Source organism: Thamnophis sirtalis, unplaced genomic scaffold (assembly GCF_051295495.1).
Source record: "Thamnophis sirtalis isolate CommonGarterSnake01/CBP01778 unplaced genomic scaffold, rThaSir2_p1.2 scaffold_4, whole genome shotgun sequence".
NCBI lineage: Eukaryota > Metazoa > Chordata > Lepidosauria > Squamata > Natricidae > Thamnophis > Thamnophis sirtalis.
This window is the reverse complement of record NW_028261384.1, coordinates 128,500,508-128,521,767: the sequence shown is the minus strand read 5'-3', so window position 1 is coordinate 128,521,767 and position 21,260 is coordinate 128,500,508. Positions and strand designations below refer to the sequence as shown.

At 45.0% G+C, this 21,260-nt stretch overlaps 1 protein-coding gene across 1 annotated transcript; it reads left to right on the top strand.

Annotated features, from left to right (window-relative positions):
* The first annotated feature begins 1,680 nt into the window (after nucleotides 1-1,680).
* Nucleotides 1,681-16,957, top strand: LOC148046513 (vomeronasal type-2 receptor 26-like). Its single transcript, XM_087714801.1, has 3 exons — nucleotides 1,681-2,301; nucleotides 14,247-14,373; nucleotides 16,062-16,957. Exons 1-3 carry the CDS (start codon nucleotides 1,681-1,683, stop codon nucleotides 16,955-16,957), a joined length of 1,644 nt encoding a protein of 547 aa, XP_087570927.1.
* Nucleotides 16,958-21,260: the final 4,303 nt, after the last annotated feature.

Here is a 21,260-nt window from a genome sequence, read left to right as displayed (position 1 = left end):
ACCATCCCTGTCCTACTGTCCCCATTTATATGTACACTTTTTATATGTTTATGGCTATGTTTTGCTAATTTATAATCATTTATTTGTGCCATTTTTTCATGTGTCCAGGTCTATGTCTATACTGATACTTGTTTCCTTGTACTTGTTGACTAATAAATAAATAAAATTAATACCTTACCTTCCTCCACATCAATGATTCCCTATCAGAGGAGTGGTTGAAGTTATGCCTCAAGATGGGACAGATTGGGATTGGATCATGTGATGGACTGATGGGTGCAGGGGCTGGGACTGAGCTTTTGGTTTACTGAGGAAAACCCCGGAACTCTCAGATTCGCATTTTCCCAGATGTATCAGTATAACTACTCTAATAAAAGGGAACTTAGAGAAAATTTCTCTCTCAGAGTTTTTGATTGGAGTTGGGTTCTTCTGGAACACTGACATACTGTTTGCTAAAGATCCCAAATCTAGACACGTATGTTTATAAAAATATACCAAAATTTGTAATATCAAGGGTCCGAATCTGAAGCACAAATATATTGACATCATTTATAACTTTCACTTAAGGTTCCTCACTCATAATTACCAGCATACTTTGGCTCTGGCATTTGCTGTAAAGGAGATCAATGAAAATGGGATTTTACCTAATGTTAGCCTTGGATTTCATGTTGGTTCCGACAATTATGAAGAATTTACAACTTCTCTTTTAGCAATGGAATTTCTATCTACAAAAGATAAATTTATCCCCAACTACAATTGTAACAACCAGACCAATACGGTAGCTATCCTTGGAGGACCCCGCACTAAAACTTGTCTAAACATGGCAACCACTCTATACAACTACAAATTTCCACAGGTGAGAAAAAATAATGAGGAAAATGGGGAGTTCATGGACTGTTTACTCTTTTAATAAATCAGATATTCCTCATAAATCTTCAAAGAAAGAACCAAGAAATATGTTTCATTTAAGAATGAGAAATTTATGAGATATGAAGAACATCATCAAAGGGCTGTCCCTTTGGCTTGAGGAACAGTATTTGTATTTATTATTTGTCAAAATTGTACAAGATAGCAGGTATTAATACAAACATGGATATAAATGAAAGAAAGAAATAAAATTGATGGGGACAGTAGGACAGGGATGTTAGGCATCCTGGTGTGCTTATGCACGCACCCTTTACGGACCTCTTAGGAATGGGGTGAAGCCTATGGTAGACAGTTTAAGGTTGAAGCTGTGAGGGTAGATGATGTAACAACAGAGTCATGTGGAACATTCCAGTAGTAATAAATTTGCAGACGTGATGTTGTAAAGTACATTTTAGGAAGCTTCTTTCTACTACTGAACCCCAGATATTCTATTAAACACACATAAATACATTGTTCCTTTATTTTTTCTAGAAAACTGCCTTTTATCCAATGTCCCTTGATCTCCCCCCTACTTAGATCACATATGGATCAGCTCCTTTGATGAATAATGACAAAGCAGCCCTTTATGTTAAATGGATGTTCCCTGATGAAATCCACCAACTTAAAGGAATACTGCACTTACTGTTGCATTTTGGATGGATCTGGGTTGGGTTGATTTCTCGATATGAGGAAGATAAGGAGAGGTTTGTTCAAAAGAGTCTTTCCATGTTTTCAGAGAGAGGAATCTGCTTTGACTTTATAGAATGTCTACCTCCAATGAAGTATGGAAGTGAAATTGCTGAAATGATAGGAGAGACAGATAAAATATACCAAGTGATGATGAGAAGTACAGTCATTGCAGTGATCTTGAATGCTGAAATTACAAGCATACTGACTGTGAGAATGATGATCTATGGTTTAGATTCTGAGGATATCCCACAGAACAGAAAAGTCAAGGTCTGGATCATGACAGCCCAGATGGAATTCACCTCTATCTATGTACAAAGACAGATGCCTATTGATTTTCTCCATGGTGCAATTTCCTTTGCACTTCACTCAAAGGAAGTAACAGGATTCCAACAATTTATGCAGAAGAGATACCCAAATACAGAAAAAGGAGATGGTTTTATTAAGGATTTCTGGAGTCATGTGTTTGAATGCTCATTCTCTAGAGATGTTACAGATGGGAATGCTGACAGGATCTGCACTGGAGAAGAGAAGCTGGAGACTCTTCCTAATTCTGTCTTTGAGACCACCATGGGTGGATATAGTTACAGCATCTACAATGCAGTCTACGCTGTGGCACATGCTCTGAGAGCCTTGCATGCCTCCAAACTCAAAGAGAGTCAGAAAATTGATGAGAGGAGATGGAAGCTCTTACTTCAATCACCATGGCAGGTAATGTTTAGTAACACAAATTCAGAAAGATAATGTAAAGAAGTATTGGATTATGGACTTTTCCCCTATTCTTTTGGTTTAGTAGTTAAAAATGAAACGACAATGAAACTATACATATAGTTATGAAAGCTATTTGTATTATCATAGGAAATAAATAAATAATTAAAAACCTACTATCTTGTTCCAGTATTATTTGAATTTTCAGGTCATTTGTATAGCACTGGATAGAATTTGGAAATTAATTTCTGTAAAATGTTGAGAAAGTTTTAAAAAAATTATGTAACATATAATCTTTATTTTATGTATAAATTGTATATAGGATCTTATTCAGTCCATTATATTTGAAAATTTCAAATGTGAAACCTTGAAATATTTTTTCCTATTTCTTCTTGTGCAAAATCCATCATCAGACGTTGATGATCATGTTGGCGATCCTATTTTTATCAACAGCCACATGAAAAAGTGCTGTTTCATTTTGTCCAAATTGGTCCTTTAGATTTTGAAGCCATGATCTTCTTCTTTTGCCTGGACCTCATTTGCCTTCAATCTTTCCTTGGAGGATTAAGTGAAGTATGCCATAGTTTTCAAGGTGTCGCATCACATGTCCAAATTATTTTTTGGACACTTTTTTATGGTTTTGATGATTTCCCTTGGCTTCCCCCCCCCCCAAAAAAAAATGGCTTATCACCCCGTCATTTTTGAATTTGTCAACCCAATTTATAAGAGCCACATGTAAATCCACATTTTAAATGCTTCTAGTCTCTTCAAGGAGCTTTCTGTGAAAGTCCAACTCTCCAGTCTGTAGAGGAGGATAGAAAAGATACAGCATCTGACAAGCTTGATTTTCAACCTTAGGCTTATGTTGTGACTGCAGAAAACCTTTTTCATTTACTTTAGTGGTTATTTTCCTACTTAGTAACATTATTTTGAAGAGTCCACAGGGAATTTTAAAAATGGCAATAAATCTTTTAAAAATATGAAAAGTGCAGGTTGTTGTAAATTTCAAGTTTGTCAATAGCATCAAAGCATTTTCAAATTTAGGCGTATTACCATGTATGTTTATAGCATCATTGTCATTAAAAAGGAATATTGAAATATTGAATAATTGTCTTTTAAAAATCATATCAATTCTAGGATTATATGTTTGATTAATATAACAATTAAGTCCTTGGGAGAAGGGTGGCATATAAATAAAATAAACCTAAACCTAACCATCATTATTGAGGTTTCTATCAAAATGAATTATACCCGGGGGCCACACTGTTCATACATTGATAGTGATGTATATTTTAAAATAAAAAATGACAAAAAAAGTTTAGCTGTTTTCAATTATCCTTTTTTGATAAATTTGAGGGGTCGGAAATAATCCCTGAGGTGGAATTAAAGGCCATCTTGGCCTAGAGTTTTCTGTGTTGGAGAATTTTAGATTGTCAGCATTTTATGCCATAAAAGTAAATTCCTAAAATCCTCAGTTGTCTCTCAACATTTTCCCTTTCTCTATTTTGTGCTGGAATCTGAAGTTTTCTACTGAAAACAATCCAAAGGTCCTTTTTAAGAGGGAACTGGATTTTCTTGTTTTTCTTTGAAGACCTTTCACTTCTCATCCAAGAAGATTCTTCAGCTCTGACTGGATGGTGGATTTATACTCTTGGATGAGAAACTAAACATTTTGAAGAAAAACAAGAGAGTCAAATTATCTCTTGAAAAAGCACTTTGGGGACAATCATGACCTGGATAACTGAGAATCTACATAGACATTCTGCTGAAAATTAATCAATTGTCGAAATGACAGAGAAAATATTTTTCCAATTATAAAGGGTGTACATTGTGTGTGGGGGGGTGTCACTTTCGATTGAGCATAGCCCAAACTCAAAAACTGTGATTACTTCATAAACCTAGTTAAATTAATATTTATATTTCTTTGTTTCTTCATTCAGCTTAATCACTTTCTACAGCAAGTCTCCTTTAACAATAATGCTGGAGAGCAGATTTTTTTTGGCCCCAATGGGGACTTGGAAACCGGATTTGATATTTTCAATTGGGTCACATTCCCAAACACGTCCTTTCTAAGAACCCAAATTGGAAGAATTGACCCCATGGCTCCCTCGAACAAATTCCTCACCATTTCTGCCAAGGATGCTGTTTGGCCTCCAATGTTTAACCAGGTTTGTCTCATTTCTCCCTTTTTAGGATAATTGTTTATAGACTGATCCAACTGCACCAAAACTAGGCTTCTCCCCACCTTCAATGGTCAAGGTGGACTATGATCTAGCAAGACAACCCTTGTAACAAAGAGTGAGGACATCAAGAGACAGACAGACTTAGGGAAAGCTTTTTCTGGTCTCTGGTTTAAGACTGTAATAAACTGATTGATTGATTATGGACTGATCCATGGAAGTAAATGATTAAGGGACTGCCACCACAGCAACAGTTCCAATGTAAAAATGTGCGAGATTAGAGCATGGCTGCTAGGCGTTCTTCTCCGTGCTAATTCAGACGGAGAAGCGCTGGAAACTTTAAAACACCAACTTGCACCTTCTGTGGAGAGGTCCTCAGGGATGTCCGGAGTCTGGGGGATCCAAAGAGGCCAGACCTTCGCGGGGGTCGCCGTTTTCGGGCGGCCCCGATCGGCTCAAACGCCGGAGGCTTGTGTGCTGCCTGTGCTGCTCGGCGGTGGGGGAGGTGATGCCTCGCTGGGAGCGGCGGTAGCGTGCTTCGGCGTTTTCCTTTGGTGGCGGCGTCTTCCTGTGCTTCCCAACGGCTCTGGTGTCTTCGTTCTGCTGGCTGCACCTCCTGGGGACTTTATTTGTTTTCCATCGCCCCGGAGTGTGAGCGGACGGACGGAGGAATCGTTGGGACTGTTGGCTGCGTTTCCTGGGGGCTCTGCTCGGCCGCCATTGCCCCGGGGAGAGAACGGACAGACAAGAATACTGCTGAGGGTGAGAGTGCTGGCTGTACTTCCTGGGGGCTTTGCCTGGTTACTATTGCTTTGGAGAGAGAGCAGATGGACAGAACTATTGTTGGGACTGAGAAAGTTGGGCGGCTGGCTTTGCCTGATGCCGTGGCAGTCCCTCCGGATGGCTCTCCTCCTTGTTTGGCTTCGTTTTTGCCCCGCCATTGCCCCCCCCCTCATCCGCTCTTTTTTGGTCAGGTGGCCCATCAAAGGCGATTCCATCTTTGCCTGTCCCCATTGCTGCGAAACGTCCCCCTGTGTCTTCTGCCTGTCACTGGACTACTCTTCATTGTGGCATTTTAACATCTGGCCTTTTCTTGCCACGGCCTTTGGATTTCTAGGCCTGTTGATATACCTCCACCTGGCTTTGACTATTGCCACTACTACTATCTGTTACTACCCTTGGGGCATTGCCCTGGACAGTGCCTGTGCAAGAAAGCCCTTTGCCATCTTGGACTGTTCCGGCCTTGTTGGACCTTCTCAAATTTACAGAAGAAGAGGAGGATATAAGACACTCCTCCATATATCTTACTTGAACTGCAACTGGTCTCCAGCCATTCTAACCATCCTGGGCGCTGAGAGCCAGTTATGTTATCTGATCTTGCACTTTTAATCAACTGCGCAATTTATCTTTGTTTTCCTTTCTTTTCTTTCGTCTTTTCTTCCTTCCTTTTGTACGGGATATGCATGGGATATGTATGGGATGAATGAATGGCCCACTTTTTACTATTTATTATTGTTGTAATTTTGTGTTTTTTAACTGCTACGTGGGGATTGCCTGGGTGAGTGCACGAGTATGTATGATTCGGAGGGCCTGCCGGGAGTGGCGGGGGCGATGGGGGTGGTCGAGGGGACCAGCGACACAGGAGAGGGTTGGGGTATTGCGGTCGTAACAGGGAGAGGCAGATACGGCGGGGACTTTAGGGCAGGCCATTACCGGGGAAGGAGGGTTCGCTACATTGCAGAGATCCCTCCTTCCGGCCCTAGGAGTCCCACTCCAAGACCAGATGGCGTGAGTAGTCAGGACCCTGGTCTCAGGCTGTTGTCGCTAAATGCCAGGTCTGTTGTCCATAAAGCTCCTCTCGTCCGGGACTTAATTTTAGACGAGAGGGCAGACCTGGCATGTATTACTGAGACCTGGCTGGGCCCAGAGGGAGGAGTCCCCCTTGTAGAACTGTGCCCAGAAGGTTTTCAGGTGCTGCATCAGCCTAGAGCCCAGGGAAGGGGTGGAGGTGTGGCCGCTGTTATCCGGGAGTCGTTAGTTCCTCGTAGGGTCCCTGCTCCGGAGATTGTCGGGTGTGAGTCTTTGCTGCTAAAGTTGGACCTCAAGGGTCAAGTGGGTCTGCTGCTAACGTACCTGCCTCCCAACAGCGTTGCAGCAGCCCTCCCCTCGCTCCTCGAGTCGGTAGCCGAGCTGGCAGTTGAGTTCCCTAGGCTGATGGTCCTGGGGGACTTCAATTTGCCGTCGCTCGGTGAAAGCTCTGATGGGGCGCAGGAGTTCATGGCTTCCATGACAGCCATGGGCTTGACCCAAGTAATTCGAGGCCCAACCCATTCAGCGGGACACATGCTTGACCTCGTATTTCTCTCGGAGCAGTGGATTTGTGATCTTGGTCTGAGGGGGAGTGACATCATACCCCTGTCGTGGTCAGACCACTGCCTACTGAGGCTCGACTTCCGGAGGCCAAACCCCCACTGTAGGGAGGAGGAACCGACCAGGTGGTTCCGCCCCAGGCGTCTTATGGAGCCGTCAAGGTTCCAGACAGAGCTTGGGGTTATTCCTGACACTCTCGCCCACAGTCCGGCGGAGACTCTGACTGCTGCGTGGCACTTGGCAGCGTCGGAGGCCCTCGACCGGATTGCGCCACTGCGGCCCCTCCGAGACAGCGGATCCCGGAGACCCCCTTGGTTTACCGAGGAGCTCCGGGAGATGAAGCGCCGGAGGAGATGCCTAGAGCACCGTTGGAGGTCCGATAAGTCCGAATCGAACCGAGCAATGGTAACCACCTGCACCAGGGAATACACCAGGGCACTCAGGGCAGCAAAAAGATCACATATAGCCACCCTGGTCGCATCCGCTGAGTCCCGCCCGGCCGCCCTGTTTAGGGTAACCCGCTCCCTACTGAACAAAAGGGAGGCGGGGGAACCCTTACAGGGCAGAGCCGAAGAATATGCCCAATTTCTAGCGGACAAAATTGCTCGGTTTCGGTCGGACTTGGACTCCATTCCTGCAGCTCCAGCCGAGGCACTGGGGGACCAAGTAGAACAGCTCTGGGTTGAGTTTCAGGATGTTACCCCCGGGGATGTGGACAAGGCCATGAGAGCTGTAAGTACCTCCACCTGTGCTTTGGATCCGTGTCCCTCATGGCTGGTCAGGGACTGCAGTGAGGTGACACGAGGCTGGATCCAGGCGGTTGTGACCGCCTCCCTTCGGGAGGGGAACTTCCCCGCCGCACTGAAAGCGGCGGTGGTGAGACCCCTCCTGAAGAAACCATCCTTGGATCCGGCTGTCCTTAATAGTTATCGCCCTGTCTCCAACCTTCCCTTTCTGGGAAAGGTTGTCGAGAAGGTGGTGGCCTTTCAGCTCCAACGGTCCTTGGAGGAAGCAAACTACCTAGACCCCTTCCAGTCAGGCTTCAGACCCGGCTACAGCACAGAAACCGCTTTGGTCGCATTGATGGATGATCTCTGGAGAGCCAGAGATGAAGGACACCCCTCCATCCTGGTCCTCCTTGACCTCTCAGCGGCTTTCGATACCGTCGACCATGGTATCCTTCTGCGACGACTGCGGGAGGTGGGAGTGGGAGGCACCGTGTTACGGTGGTTCTCCTCCTACCTCTCGGACAGGTCGCAGTCGGTGTTAGTGGGGGGGCAGAGATCATCCCCTAGGCCCCTAAATTATGGGGTGCCTCAGGGGTCGGTCTTATCCCCCCTACTATTCAACATCTACATGAAACCGCTGGGAGAGATCATCCGCAGGCACGGGATCAGATACCATCAATATGCGGACGATACTCAATTGTATCTGTCCGCCCCGTGCCAACTCAATGAAGCGGTGGATGTGGTGAGCCGGGGTCTTGAGGCCGTTATGGACTGGATGAGGGTTAACAAACTTGTGCTCAACCCGGAAAAGACCGAGTGGCTGTTGTGTTTTCCTCCCAAAGATTTGACTAATATACCATCACTCAGGCTGGGGGGTCAAATTCTATACCCCTCAGAGAGGGTTCGCAACTTGGGAGTCCTCCTGGACCCGCAGCTGTCATTTGACCACCACCTAACGGCTGTGACCAGGGGGGCATTCGCCCAGGTTCGCCTGGTGCGCCAGTTGCGACCCTTCCTGAATCGGGAGGCTCTCACAACAGTCACTCGGGCCCTAGTGATCTCTAGGCTGGAATACTGCAATGTGCTCTACATGGGGCTGCCCTTGAAGAGCATCCGGCGACTTCAGCTAGTGCAGAACGCAGCCGCGCGAGTGATTGCGGGTGCTCCTCGATTCACCCGCATAACACCTATCCTCCGCGAGCTGCGCTGGCTACCTGTCGATCTCCGGATGCGCTTCAAGGTGCTACTAATCACCCATAAAGCCCTTCATGGCAGTGGATCTGGATACTTGAGAGACCGCCTTCTGCCAATTACATCCCTGCGACCAATAAGATCTCATAGGTTAGGACTCCTCCGTATTCCATCGGCCAGCCAGTGTCGGCTGGCAACTACGAGGAGGAGGGCCTTTTCAGCAGTAGCCCCGGCCCTTTGGAACGAGCTCCCTGTAGAGATCCGCACCCTCTCCACCGTCCAAGCCTTCCGCACAGCCTTGAAGAACTGGCTCGCCCGTCAGGCCTGGGGATAAGGATAGTCCCCTCCCGAATGATGAATGTATGTTGTTTACCATTTTAGTATTTGTCTCTATTTTGTTGTCTGTATCCTCCCCCCTCCCTAGTTTATGTGAGCCGCCCTGAGTCCCCTCAGGGAAAAGGGCGGCCTACAAATTCCAATAAACTAAACTAAACTAAACTAAAATCATCCCTGTCATTGTTGTCGTAGTCTTTACTGAACAGTCAGTTGAGCAAATCCAACCCTGAACATCTGGGACAGTAAAATATAATAAAATGAGAGCAGGCAAAAATATTTATTTATTTATTTATTTTCCAAATCTAGAGCATCATACATTAAAACGAGAAATATAATATTTAGAATTAGTACAACAATCTAAATAAGGAAAACTTTAGGACAAATATGGAAATTAAAACAAAAAAGTAATTCAAAGCACTTATGTGTCATACAACCAATTTCATTGTATTTAAATACAATGAAAATAAAGATTATACTTACTTATTATATTTGAGGCCAAAAAAATACTGGATGGACTCATTCTAGAGCCCATCCTCAGGGAACTTCTCTCTGGTAGTGTGTGGAAAGTAAACCTCTGGTCCTAGTGACCGACCTGGATTGGATCTGCAACATTATCCTGGTACACATATATTCACCTTCACTTCTGAAGTTATATGATTGCATAGTAACCATAAAATTCACCAGGGCTGTTGTCAATGTATTTGTATTTCTAATTGTATCTGTATCTTTATCTATAACATCTATATCGAAATCTACATCTATAACATAATGTTGAATTTATGCTGATAAATAAATAAAGGGAGACTAGTATAGATCTATTTCAAGCTCTCATCAGCTAGCCATACCCTTCCTGGGATTCAAACCTGGGCTCTTTTTACATGTTAGGCAGTTGTATTAGCCGATAAGCCACAAGCTCTCCTCCCTTATCAGCTGAGCCAAGGAAATAATTAAGTGTTATGTCAAAGCACCTAGTATTCCCAAATATGGGAGGGAGCATACTGCTTCCCTTTTGCCAAATGCAACATAAAAATGGTTTTCTGCCTGAAAGGCTCCTAGGGTGGAACTGAAAGGCAAAAGGGAAGCAGTATGCTCCCTCCCATATTTGGACATATTAGGTGCTTTGACATAACACTTATCTATCTATCTATCTATCTATCTATCTATCTATCTATCTATCTATCTATCTATCTATCTATCTATCTATCTACCTACCTACCTACCTACCTACCTACCTACCTACCTATCTATTTATCTATCTATCTATCTATCATCAGTTATATTTATATCTATATTTATATTATTAGCCTATAGGCCAGAGGTTTCAAACTCAATTTCATTGAGAGCTGCATCAGGGTTGTGCTTGTCCTCGGGGTCTGGGGGTAGGGGGTTGCCAGCTGGTGTGGCCAGCTCAATGTTATTCATTGAGGGTCTGTATTTGCTAGGGAAAACAGATCACAGTAGGGTTTTACCTAGGAGGCTGTCGCGGTCCAAAACGGCACTCAGGAGGGCCACACACAGCCCTCCTTAGCTCCCTTTTCACTGGCAGAGGCACCATGGACTGGTCCTTCACTCTTATCGGGATGGGCCCATGGGCCAGATCTAAGCATCCTTTAGGCCAGATATGGCCCCCGGGTTTTGAGTTTGACACCCCCGCAATATGCCATGTCAATGTACGGGTTCAAACATGTGTTACCAATAAAATTCTAAAAACAAACAATTTTAAATGAGAGTAAAATGCAATAATTATAGTATAAAAGGTGTGAGATAAGGAACGATTAGTGACCCTGTTTGAGTAGTGATTAAGGCATCAGGCAAGACACTGGGAGACTGATTTTTAGTCCTGATTTAGGCCGAAAGTCACCTGAGTGATTTTGGTCACTCTCTCTCCTTAAAAGCTAGCAATGACAAATCACTTTTGAAAATTCTTGAGAGAAAACTGAAATAACTTTTCCAACAATCAGATGAAATTGAACAAAAGAAAAAAATACATATGAGCAGTTAAAGCAATATTTCTCAAACTCAGCAACTTGAAGATGTATGGACTCGCATCTTCAAAATGCTGCTTGGGAATTCTGTGATGAATTTAAAATAAAAGAAAATTGTGAAATGGGATTCTAAGGTTTGGTGAGGTTTGGGTACAGATAACTCAAGCCGATATGAACATATCCAACACATCTTCCCCATCACAATAAGCCTGTGATGCGGGTTGGGTGATACGGGGTAGTGAGTTCTTGCCCCTGTCATGGTCAGACCACTTCCTACTGAGGCTTCACTTTCGGAGACCAATCCCCCACTGTAGGGAGGAGGAACCGATTAGGTGGTTCCACCCCAGGCGTCTTATGGATCCTCAGGGTTTCCAGACGGCGCTTGGCGTTATGCCTGATACTCTCACCCGCAGTTTGGTGGAGACCTTAGTTGCTACTTGGAACTCGGTAGTGTCTGAGGCTCTCCACAGAATTGCGCCTTTATGGCCGATCCGCGGCAGTGGATCCAGGAGGGCTCCTTGGTTTACCGAAGACCTCCGGGAGATGAAGCGCCAAAAGAGATGCCTAGAGCACCGCTGGAGGGCCAGTAAATCCGAGTCAGACCGAGCACTCCTGAAAACCTGCATCGGAGCATATCTATCGGCAATACGGACAGCTAAGAACAATCACATTGCCGCTCTGATAGCGTCCGCTGAGTCTCGCCCTGCCGCCTTGTTTAGGGTGACCCGCTCCCTCCTAAATACGAGGGTTGCAGATAACCCTTTACAAGGTAGAGCAGAGGAATATGTCCAGTTCCTCGCGGACAAAGTTGCTCGGCTTCGGATGGACCTGGGCTCCAATTGCGCAGAGCCAGCCAGGGTACCGGGGGAAGGTCTTGAACACCACCTGTGGACTGACTTTCAACCTGTTGCTCCTGATGAAATGGACAAGGCCATGGGAGAGGTGAGTGCTGCCACGTGTGTACTGGACCCGTGCCCCTCCTGGCTGGTTGCGAACAGCAAGGAGGTGACGCGGAGCTGGGTCCAGGCAATAGTGGATGCTTCTCTTCAGGAGGGCTTCTTCCCTCCAGCATTGAAGATAGCGGTGGTGAGACCCCTCCTGAAGAAGCCATCATTGGACCCAGCTAGTTTGAACAACTACTGTTCACAACCTTCATTGGGAAGGTTGTTGAGAAAGTGGTAGCCTCTCAACTCCAATGGTCCTTGGATGAAGCCAATTATCTGGACGCCTTTCAGTCTGGATTCAGGCCTGGCTACAGCACGGAAACCGCTTTGGTCGCACTGACCGATGATCTCTGGAGAGCCAGGGATGGAGGTCATTCCTCCATCCTGGTGCTCCTTGACCTCTCAGCGGCCTTCGATACCATCGACCATGGTATCCTTCTGTGACGGTTACGAGAGGTGGGAGTGGGCGGCACCGTTTTCCGGTGGTTCTCCTCCTACCTCTCAGACAGGTCACAGTCGGTGTTAGTTGGGGGAGAGAGGTCGACCCCTAGGCCCGTGAAATATGGGGTTCCTCAGGGTTCAGTCCTATCCCCCCTTCTGTTTAATATCTACATGAAGCCACTGGGTGAGATCATTCGACAGCACGGGATAAAATACCATCAATATGCGGACGATACTCACCTGTATCTGTCCGCCCCGTGCCAACTCAGTGAGGTGGTTGACATGATGTGCCAGTGCCTGGAGGCTATCAGGGTCTGGATGGGGGTTAACAAGCTTGTACTCAATCCAGACAAGACCGAGTGGCTGTTGTGTTTTCCTCCCAAGAATTTGGCCATTATTCCATCACTCAGGCTGGGGGGTGAAAATTTACGCCCCTCAGACAGGGCGCGCAACTTGGGAGTCCTCCTGGATCCACAGCTGACTTTAGAACATCTCCTATCGGCTGTGACCAGGGGGACATTTGCCCAGGTTCGCCTGGTGCACCAGTTGCGCCCCTACCTGAACCGGGAGGCACTCGCAACAGTCACTCACGCCCTCGTGACCTCAAGACTGGACTACTGCAATGCGCTCTACATGGGGGAGCCTTTGAAGAGTATTCGGAGACTTCAACTCATCCAGAATGCAGCCGCGCGAGCGATTGTGGGTGCACCTCAGTACACCCACGTTACACCTATCCTCCGCGAGCTGCACTGGCTACCGATCGGTCTCCGGATACGCTTCAAAGTGCTAGTCGTAACTTATAAAGCCCTTCATGGTTTTGGACCTGGGCACTTGAGAGACCGCCTGCTGCCAATTACCTCCCAAAGACCCGTCAGATCACACAGGGTCGGCCTCCTCCGGGTTCCGTCCACCAGCCAATGCCATCTGACTACTACCCGGGGGAGGGCCTTCTCTGTAGCAGTTCCGGCACTTTGGAATGAACTCCCCGTGGAGATCCGGACCCTCACCTCTCTCCAGGCCTTCCGGAAAGCTGTTAAAACCTGGCTGTGCTGGCAGGCCTGGGGTTGATGAGTTTCCCTCCCCTCTCGACTGGTATGGCTGTGTGATTTTCATGTATTTTAATTATGTGTACTGTTATTTATGTTCCCTTTCCCCTTTGAGTTGTTCGCCGCCCTGAGATCCTCCTGAAGAAGGGTGGCATACAAATAAACCAAAACTAAACTAAACTAAACTAAACTAAGAGTGAGGGACTGGCCAAAGTCACTCAGCTTATTTCCACACTGCAGCTCCTGAGAAATTAAAGCCTCTCAGCAAGAGGAGCAGAGGTGGCGTTCTGCCGCTTCTAGCCAGTTCACCTGAACCATTAGGAGAAATTGCGGGGTGCCCCGCCCAACGGCCCCAGCTGTATGGCATCCCATTCAGGACATTTTTTAAGGCAAAGCACATGCACGGAAGGCAGAGCACATGTGCAGATATGGCATGTGTGCTCACAATTGCGAACGGGTAGCGAAGGTAAATGAATTCCACCCCTGATGAGGAGAGAGGTGAAGGGTCCAAACTTATGCAGGTTGGGAGATGCATTCTCAGAACCAAGGGTTCCTCTCAGAGTAGAACAGAATAACAGAATCCAAGTGCCTGCTGAAACAGGAGATCCTCTACCTATTTCAGACAAATGGTTGTCTAATAACTTTCTTTAAAACTCTAGTGATGAAACAAATACACTCCAAACAAAAATGACTCATAGGAAAGAATTCCAATTTTATTTGTGAACAGGCATTACCTCTTTCCATCTGTAATGAGAAATGTCCTTTTGGCTACAGCAAAGTAAAAGTGGAAGGGAAACTATCCTGTTGCTATGACTGTAAGCGGTGTCCAGAGGGGAAGATAGCTGACCAAATGGGTAAGCTAATGAATATACTGAATGTTTGTTTGTTTGGTTGGTTGCTTGGTTGCTTGCTTGCTTGTTTATTATTTATTTATTTATTTAGAACTTGCCAGATATAGAACATGCCAGTTATCTCACAAGATATCAATGATTTCATAAATAGAAATAGAGCTGATGCTTGAAAATATTATGGTGACTGAAAATTTTGAGCTTACCCTCTGGTTATATAGTTCAGCTGTTGCAGCAAATTGAGGTTTGTAATCTACTTACGAAAGACCAGGACTTGATACCACGAAGGAAGAGAAACAGGTTTATTGGATGCATCGAGTTCAGCGTGTTCACACATCAAAATCTGAACTGCCTGAGCTCTGCCCAGGATCCTACTTTTATGCCATGTTCCACACGATGCATTCTCAAGGCGTTTCCATACACGAGACAAGCATGACATTTCAAAAAGCAGAAGTTCATTTGGAATGTTACAGCAAAGGACATAGAAAAAAAAGAGCAGTTCCTATAATGTCTTAAGCTGTCAGCAGTTTTTTTTTTACCTCTGTTCTATCTCTCCCCCACGTCTGGCTTCCTGTGCCCCTCCTTTACAGATTCTTGCCACACTGTTCAGCCCTATTTTTAATACTTATGAGGAAGTTGGAGAGAAAAGTTCACTCCAGCTAAAAGTCAACTTTGAGACTCCAGGAGACTAGAATGAAAAGCCAAGGTAATATGAATTTATAAGGTCCATTCTATTAAGACCACCTAACCTGGCCAGCCACTGGTAGGTTTACCTGTGCAACCCCTGCTGCATCACAGCTACTTCTTCCTCAGAATACCCTGTTTCTCCCAAAATAAGACCTCCCTGGATAATAAGCCCAATTGGGCTTTTGAGCGCTAAAATAAGTCCACTCCCAAAAATAAACCCTCTCTTAAAATATTGTAAAAAGCAGCGGCCATGAGGTGACCACACTCGCTGCTTCCTACACCTTAAAAATAATAAGACCTCCTCAAAAATATTGTCAAGTCCTTTTTTCGAAGGTCAAAAGAAAATAACACACTCTCTAATTTTTGGGGAAACTTGGTAAGAGAGTTGGAAGGGACTTTGGATGTCTTCTAGTTCAACCCCCTACTCAAGCAGAAGACCCCATACTATTCCAGACAAATAGCTGTCTAATCACTTCCTTAAAAATCTCCATTGATGGAGCATCCACAACTTCTGAAAGTGAGCCATTAATTGTTCAGTGATATACTGTATTTAATACTTCCACTAATACATTCACCCTAAATAGTGTATTCATCATTAATTTCTCAAATTTGGAATATTATTGTTTTTGCTTCAAGAATTATAAACAGTGTAGTAGAGACAGAGTGCTTGTTGTTAGACAAATCAAAATGCTTCCCTAGTATATGATTTTTGAAAGTAAAGATAACTTTCCATCAAATTCTATCAATATAAGATTTTTCCTCCTATTTCTATCCTTTTCGCTTCCTCTTCTACGAGGATAATAGAAACATCATATAGGATTATAGATACAGTAGCTCTATAACTTAGCACATATTGTAACTGAACACTGCATTAGGTACTATGTTTTGTCATAAATTATACATAATATGAACTCTACATACCATAACTGATAGATTCATCTAGTCTGGTATTAATTCGTCATGATTAAAATCTATATTGGTTCAGTAATTATTATTTTTTTTACTAGACTTAGACGACTGTTTCCCATGTCCAGAGGATCAATATCCAAACAAGGGTCAAGATAAATGCCTTCAAAAAGATATAACTTACTTAACTTTCCAAGAGCCATTGGGTATTTCTTTGCTAATGATTGCAGTCTCCTTTTCCTTCATATCGGCTGCAATACTGGGAATTTTCATTAAACACCGGGACACTCCCATTGTCAAAGCCAACAACAGGAACCTCACCTACATTCTTCTCATTGCTCTCATGCTCTCCTTCCTTTGTACTCTCCTCTTCATTGGGAAACCTGATCAAGTGAGATGTCTCATGCGACAAACTACTTTTGGCATCATTTTCTCTGTAGCCCTTTCTTGCATTTTGGGTAAAACAACCATAGTAGTTCTTGCTTTCATGGCCACCAAGCCAGGCTCCAAAATGAGGAAATGGGTGGGGAGAAGGATGGCCAACACTATTGTCCTATCTGTCTTCATGGTTCAGTTCACCATCTGTGTAGTTTGGTTGGCAATTTCTCCTCCATTTCCAGATTCAGACATGCACTCCATGGTTGAAGAAATTGTCTTGGAATGTAATGAAGGATCAACCACTATGTTTTATACGGTCCTTGGCTTTATGGGACTCTTGACCGCTGTCACCTTCATGGTGGCCTTCTTGGCTAGGAATTTACCTGACAGCTTCAATGAAGCCAAATTCATCACCTTCAGCATGTTGGTCTTTTGCAGTGTCTGGGTGTCATTTGTTCCCACCTACCTGAGCACCAAGGGGAAATATGTGGTTGCTGTGGAGATATTCTCCATTTTGGCCTCAGCAGCTGGATTACTGGCCTGCATCTTTTCCCCCAAGTGCTATATCATTATTTTGAGACCAGATCTGAATAAGAAGGAGCAACTAATAAAGAAATGAAAATGATGTTTAAACCAGACCCCTTGAATAAAGACAAATTGGTTATTTCAATATAATATAAAGGGTTTTTTTTTTATACTTTGGAGTTCTATATTATTTCCTCTTATGTATCAGCACATCAATGTGACATACAAGGCAGTACCTTGACATATGTATAGAAATACAGATGTATCCCTATTATATTCAACCTTCACTCAGTAAAACTATGACATATAATGTAACATCACTCTTGCTCTGCATGAAGATTCCAGTGAAAATAAGACAACCCAGGCAGTTAGACAGTACTGGGAAAATAAACATACAGAGAATCCATGTGACTGCAAACTTAACATTTAACATACAGACATTTTTTCTCATCCATGACTACTTTTTTGTAATTTTCAGGATGTGTAGAGATGTATAGTCACATAAGAAGGTGATTTTCAAAGCATTAGCTGTGATTATCTTTTCCAAGTTCACTTAAGCACCTGGAGAGTTTCCCTGCATCTTTTCTTTGAACTATCAGATGATTATTCTGTCAGCCTCTCTTCTGCTGCTTGCTTTTCGGCTGCCATTGAAATAGGGAGGGGGGCATGGTAATTGGGTGAGGGAAGTATTCTGTGCAGGAGAGACTGTAATAAGGGAGTTGTTCTCACTATTTATTGCGCATGGGGCAGAGAGAGGGGTTGCTGCCAAGGCGAACTGTCCGGCATAGCAACCTGATGATGATTTTTGAAGATGTCTCCCAAATGACACCTGTGGGGTGTTGGATTGGACTATGGGATGAGGTTTGCAAGGGGAGGGGATTGGGTCACATATTGATATCTATGATAACGCACGCTTTTGCTTCAGATCTTGCTTTCCTAGCTAGTATCTACTCATGACCAATAAAAGTACTCTTAATTCTGCAAAATGGAGTTGAGTGGTTACTTTCTTGGTTACTGAGTGAAGCAGCCCTGACATTGAGCTTCAATATGAAGAAATGGTAATAGCTAATCAAGAAGATAATTCTGTCTAAAAACATTTTTTTAATATTACAATGTGCACTCTTCTCATACTTATTGACTTTGTGATCAGCTTCACCTTGGGGGCAATTATGTTTCCGTGTGTGTGTGTGTGTGTGTGTGTGTGTGTGTGTGTGTGTGTGAGACACAAGGCCCACACTCACAAGAGCCACACAGGATATCACCACCAAACATCCACAAAGAAAGCAGACAAAAACCCACACTGATGAGGAGGCACGACCAAGGACCAGAAGCCAGACTGCAAATGCACCATTAGCCTCTTTAAACCCCTCCTATCCTTACATGAAACACAAACCCCCAACCAATCAGAACACACCTCCACCCAATCAGGACACACCTCCACCCAATCAGGACACAGCCAAGCTCCCACCTAATCAGCTCAAACCCCCACTGGCAATTAAAAGGAAGAAACGGCTGAGATCTCACTTTGCTCCTGGAAGCACTATCAGCACTCCTTCATTCGATAATCAGGAAAGAAGACCACAGGACTCCATTGATAGAAATCAAGTGTACTTTTACTAATTATAAATGAACAGAAGCGAAGCAAAGCGAAGTCTGCTATTTAGGCGCGAAAGCGAATAATATATTGTATAATTTATTCCCCTCCCCTCCCCTTGGCATCCCATGCACAGTCGAATCATAATTCTCCCAAGTGTCAGGTGTGAGATAACTTCAAAAGGCATCACCAGGATGGAATGGCCTTGGCGGGAAACCCTCCTCCTCATGCGCAGTAAGGTGGACAGTTCAAACTCCAGAATCTTCCTCCAGCACAACAGTCAGTCCCCTCCCAAATACCATGCCCCCCTCCCCATTTCAATGGCAGCCGAAGCAGCAGCAAAGCAGAGGCTGACAAGCACGAAGCCTGAAGATGACGAATGAGACTTCGTCGAAACGTCGCCAAGATACCTCCAACTATACGCGGGAGAAAACCCGAATAACTAAAGACATATATACACATATACACATATACACATATACACATATACACATATACACATATACACATATACACATATACACATATACACATATACACATATACACATATACACATATACACATATACACATATACACATATACACATATACACATATACACATATATACACATACACACACACACACACACACACACACACACACACACACACACACACACACACATATATATATATATATATATATATATATATATATATATATATATATATGTAGCAAGATATAAATGTAAATTGAAATGATTAATATATGCGTGTGTGTGTGTCCGTGTGTGTGTATTCGGCAATTCAAATCTCTAGCACTGTGTAACAGAGTGAGCTCCCATTACTTGTCCCAGCTTCTACCAATCTACACTTCGAAAGAATGTAAAAGTGCAAGTAGAAAAATAGGAACTACCTTTGATGGGAAGGTAACAGTGTTCTGTATGCCTTCAGCATTTAGTCATGCTGGCCATATGACCACGGAGACATCTTTGGACAGTGCTCGCTCTTTGGCTTTGAAACAGAGATGAGCACTGCCCCTTATAGTTGGAATGACTAGCACATATGTGTGAGGGGAACCTTTACCTCCATGTGTGTGTATTTAACAATTGGTTTTCTACCTTAATTACTGGCTGGGTAGGCATGGTCAAGTAGTCATATGACTGGGTGAATGTGGCTAACCCAACATCATTCATCAGACCCAGCCATGCCTCCCGGCTACTCACATCAAAGGCAGAGGTGGTATTCAGCTAGTTCAGACTGGTTCAAGCAAATCCCACCACTGTCTGTTCATTTAGTTCATTTAGTTCATTTATTAAGATTTATAGGCCGCCCTTTTCCCTGAGGGGACTCAGGGCGGCTTACAATCACAAGGGAAGGGGGTGCAGTATCAAAAGACAAAACAAAATGTGAACAAAGAAAAAAAAATAAAACACAGCTTACGTTCAGCAATCAACACTCGGGCGGGTAACTTGAAAACCTATCCCCAGGCCTGCTGCGAGAGCCAGATCTTGAGGGCTGCGCGGAAGGTCTGGATGGTGGTGAGGGTACGAATCTCAACGGGGAGATCGTTCCACAGGGTCGGAGCTGCAACAGAAAAGGCTCTCCTCCGTGTAGTCGCCAGTCGACATTGACTGGCAGATGGAATTCGGAGGAGGCCCAGTCTGTGCGATCTAGTTGGTCGAAGGGAGGTAATCGGCAGGAGGCGGTCTCTCAAGTACCCAGATCCACTGCCATGGAGTGCTTTAAAGGTGGTCATCAGTACCCTGAAGCGCACCCGGAGACCGACAGGTAGCCAGTGCAGCTCACGGAGGATGGGTGTAACGTGGGCGAACCGCGGTGCGCCCACTATCACTCGCGCAGCTGCATTCTGGATTAACTGTAGTCGCCGGATGCACTTCAAGGGCAACCCCATGTAGAGCCCATTGCAGTATTCCAGCCTAGAGATCACAAGGGCTCGAGTGACTGTTGCGAGAGCCTCCCGATCTAGGTAGGGCCGCAACTGGTGGACCAGGCGGACCTGGGCAAATGCCCCCCTGGTCACAGCTGACAGCTGGTAATCAAAAGTCAGCTGTGGGTCCAGGAGGACTCCTAAGTTGCGGACCCTATCTGAGGGGTATAAAATTTGACCCCCCAGCCTAAGTGTTGGTACATTAGCCAAATTGTTGGGAGGGAAACACAACAGCCACTCGGTCTTGTCCGGGTTGAGTACCAGTTTGTTAGCGCTCATCCAGTTCTTAACGGCCTCAAGACCCTGGTTCATCACGTCCACCGCTTCATTGAGTTGGCACGGGGCGGACAGATACAGTTGCGTATTGTCCGCATATTGGTGGTATTTTATCCCGTGCCTCCGAATGATCTCGCCCAGCGGTTTCATGTATATGTTAAATAGTAGGGGGGATAAGACCGAACCCTGGGGCACCCCACATGTTAGGGGCCTCAGGGACGATCTCTTCCCCCCGACCAACACCGACTGCGACCTGTCCGAGAGGTAGGAGGAGAACCACTGCAGAACAGTGCCTCCCACTCCCACCTCCCGCAGTCGTCGCAGAAGGATACCATGGTCGATGGTATCAAAAGCCGCTGAGAGGTCAAGGAGAACCAGGATGGACGCATAGCCTCCATCTCTGGCCCTCCAGAGATCATCGGTCAATGCGACCAAAGCGGTTTCTGTGCTGTAACCAGGTCTGAAGCCAGACTGGAAGGGGTCAAGATAACTAGCTTCCTCCAAGGCCCGTTGAAGCTGGAAGGCCACCACCTTCTCAACAACCTTCCCGATAAAGGGGAGGTTGGAGACAGGACGAAAGTTGTTTAAAATG

What these genes read in the sequence shown, in the direction of transcription:
- LOC148046513 (XM_087714801.1), top strand. Translation starts at nt 1,681, where the DNA reads ATGAAGTATGGAAGTGAAATTGCTGAAATGATAGGAGAGACAGATAAA. An exon ending in TACTTCAATCACCATGGCAG is followed by an intron (nt 2,302 to 14,246) that starts GTAATGTTTAGT and finishes ATTTGTGAACAG; the next exon opens with GCATTACCTCTTTCCATCTG. An exon ending in GAAGATAGCTGACCAAATGG is followed by an intron (nt 14,374 to 16,061) that starts GTAAGCTAATGA and finishes TTTTTTTACTAG; the next exon opens with ACTTAGACGACTGTTTCCCA.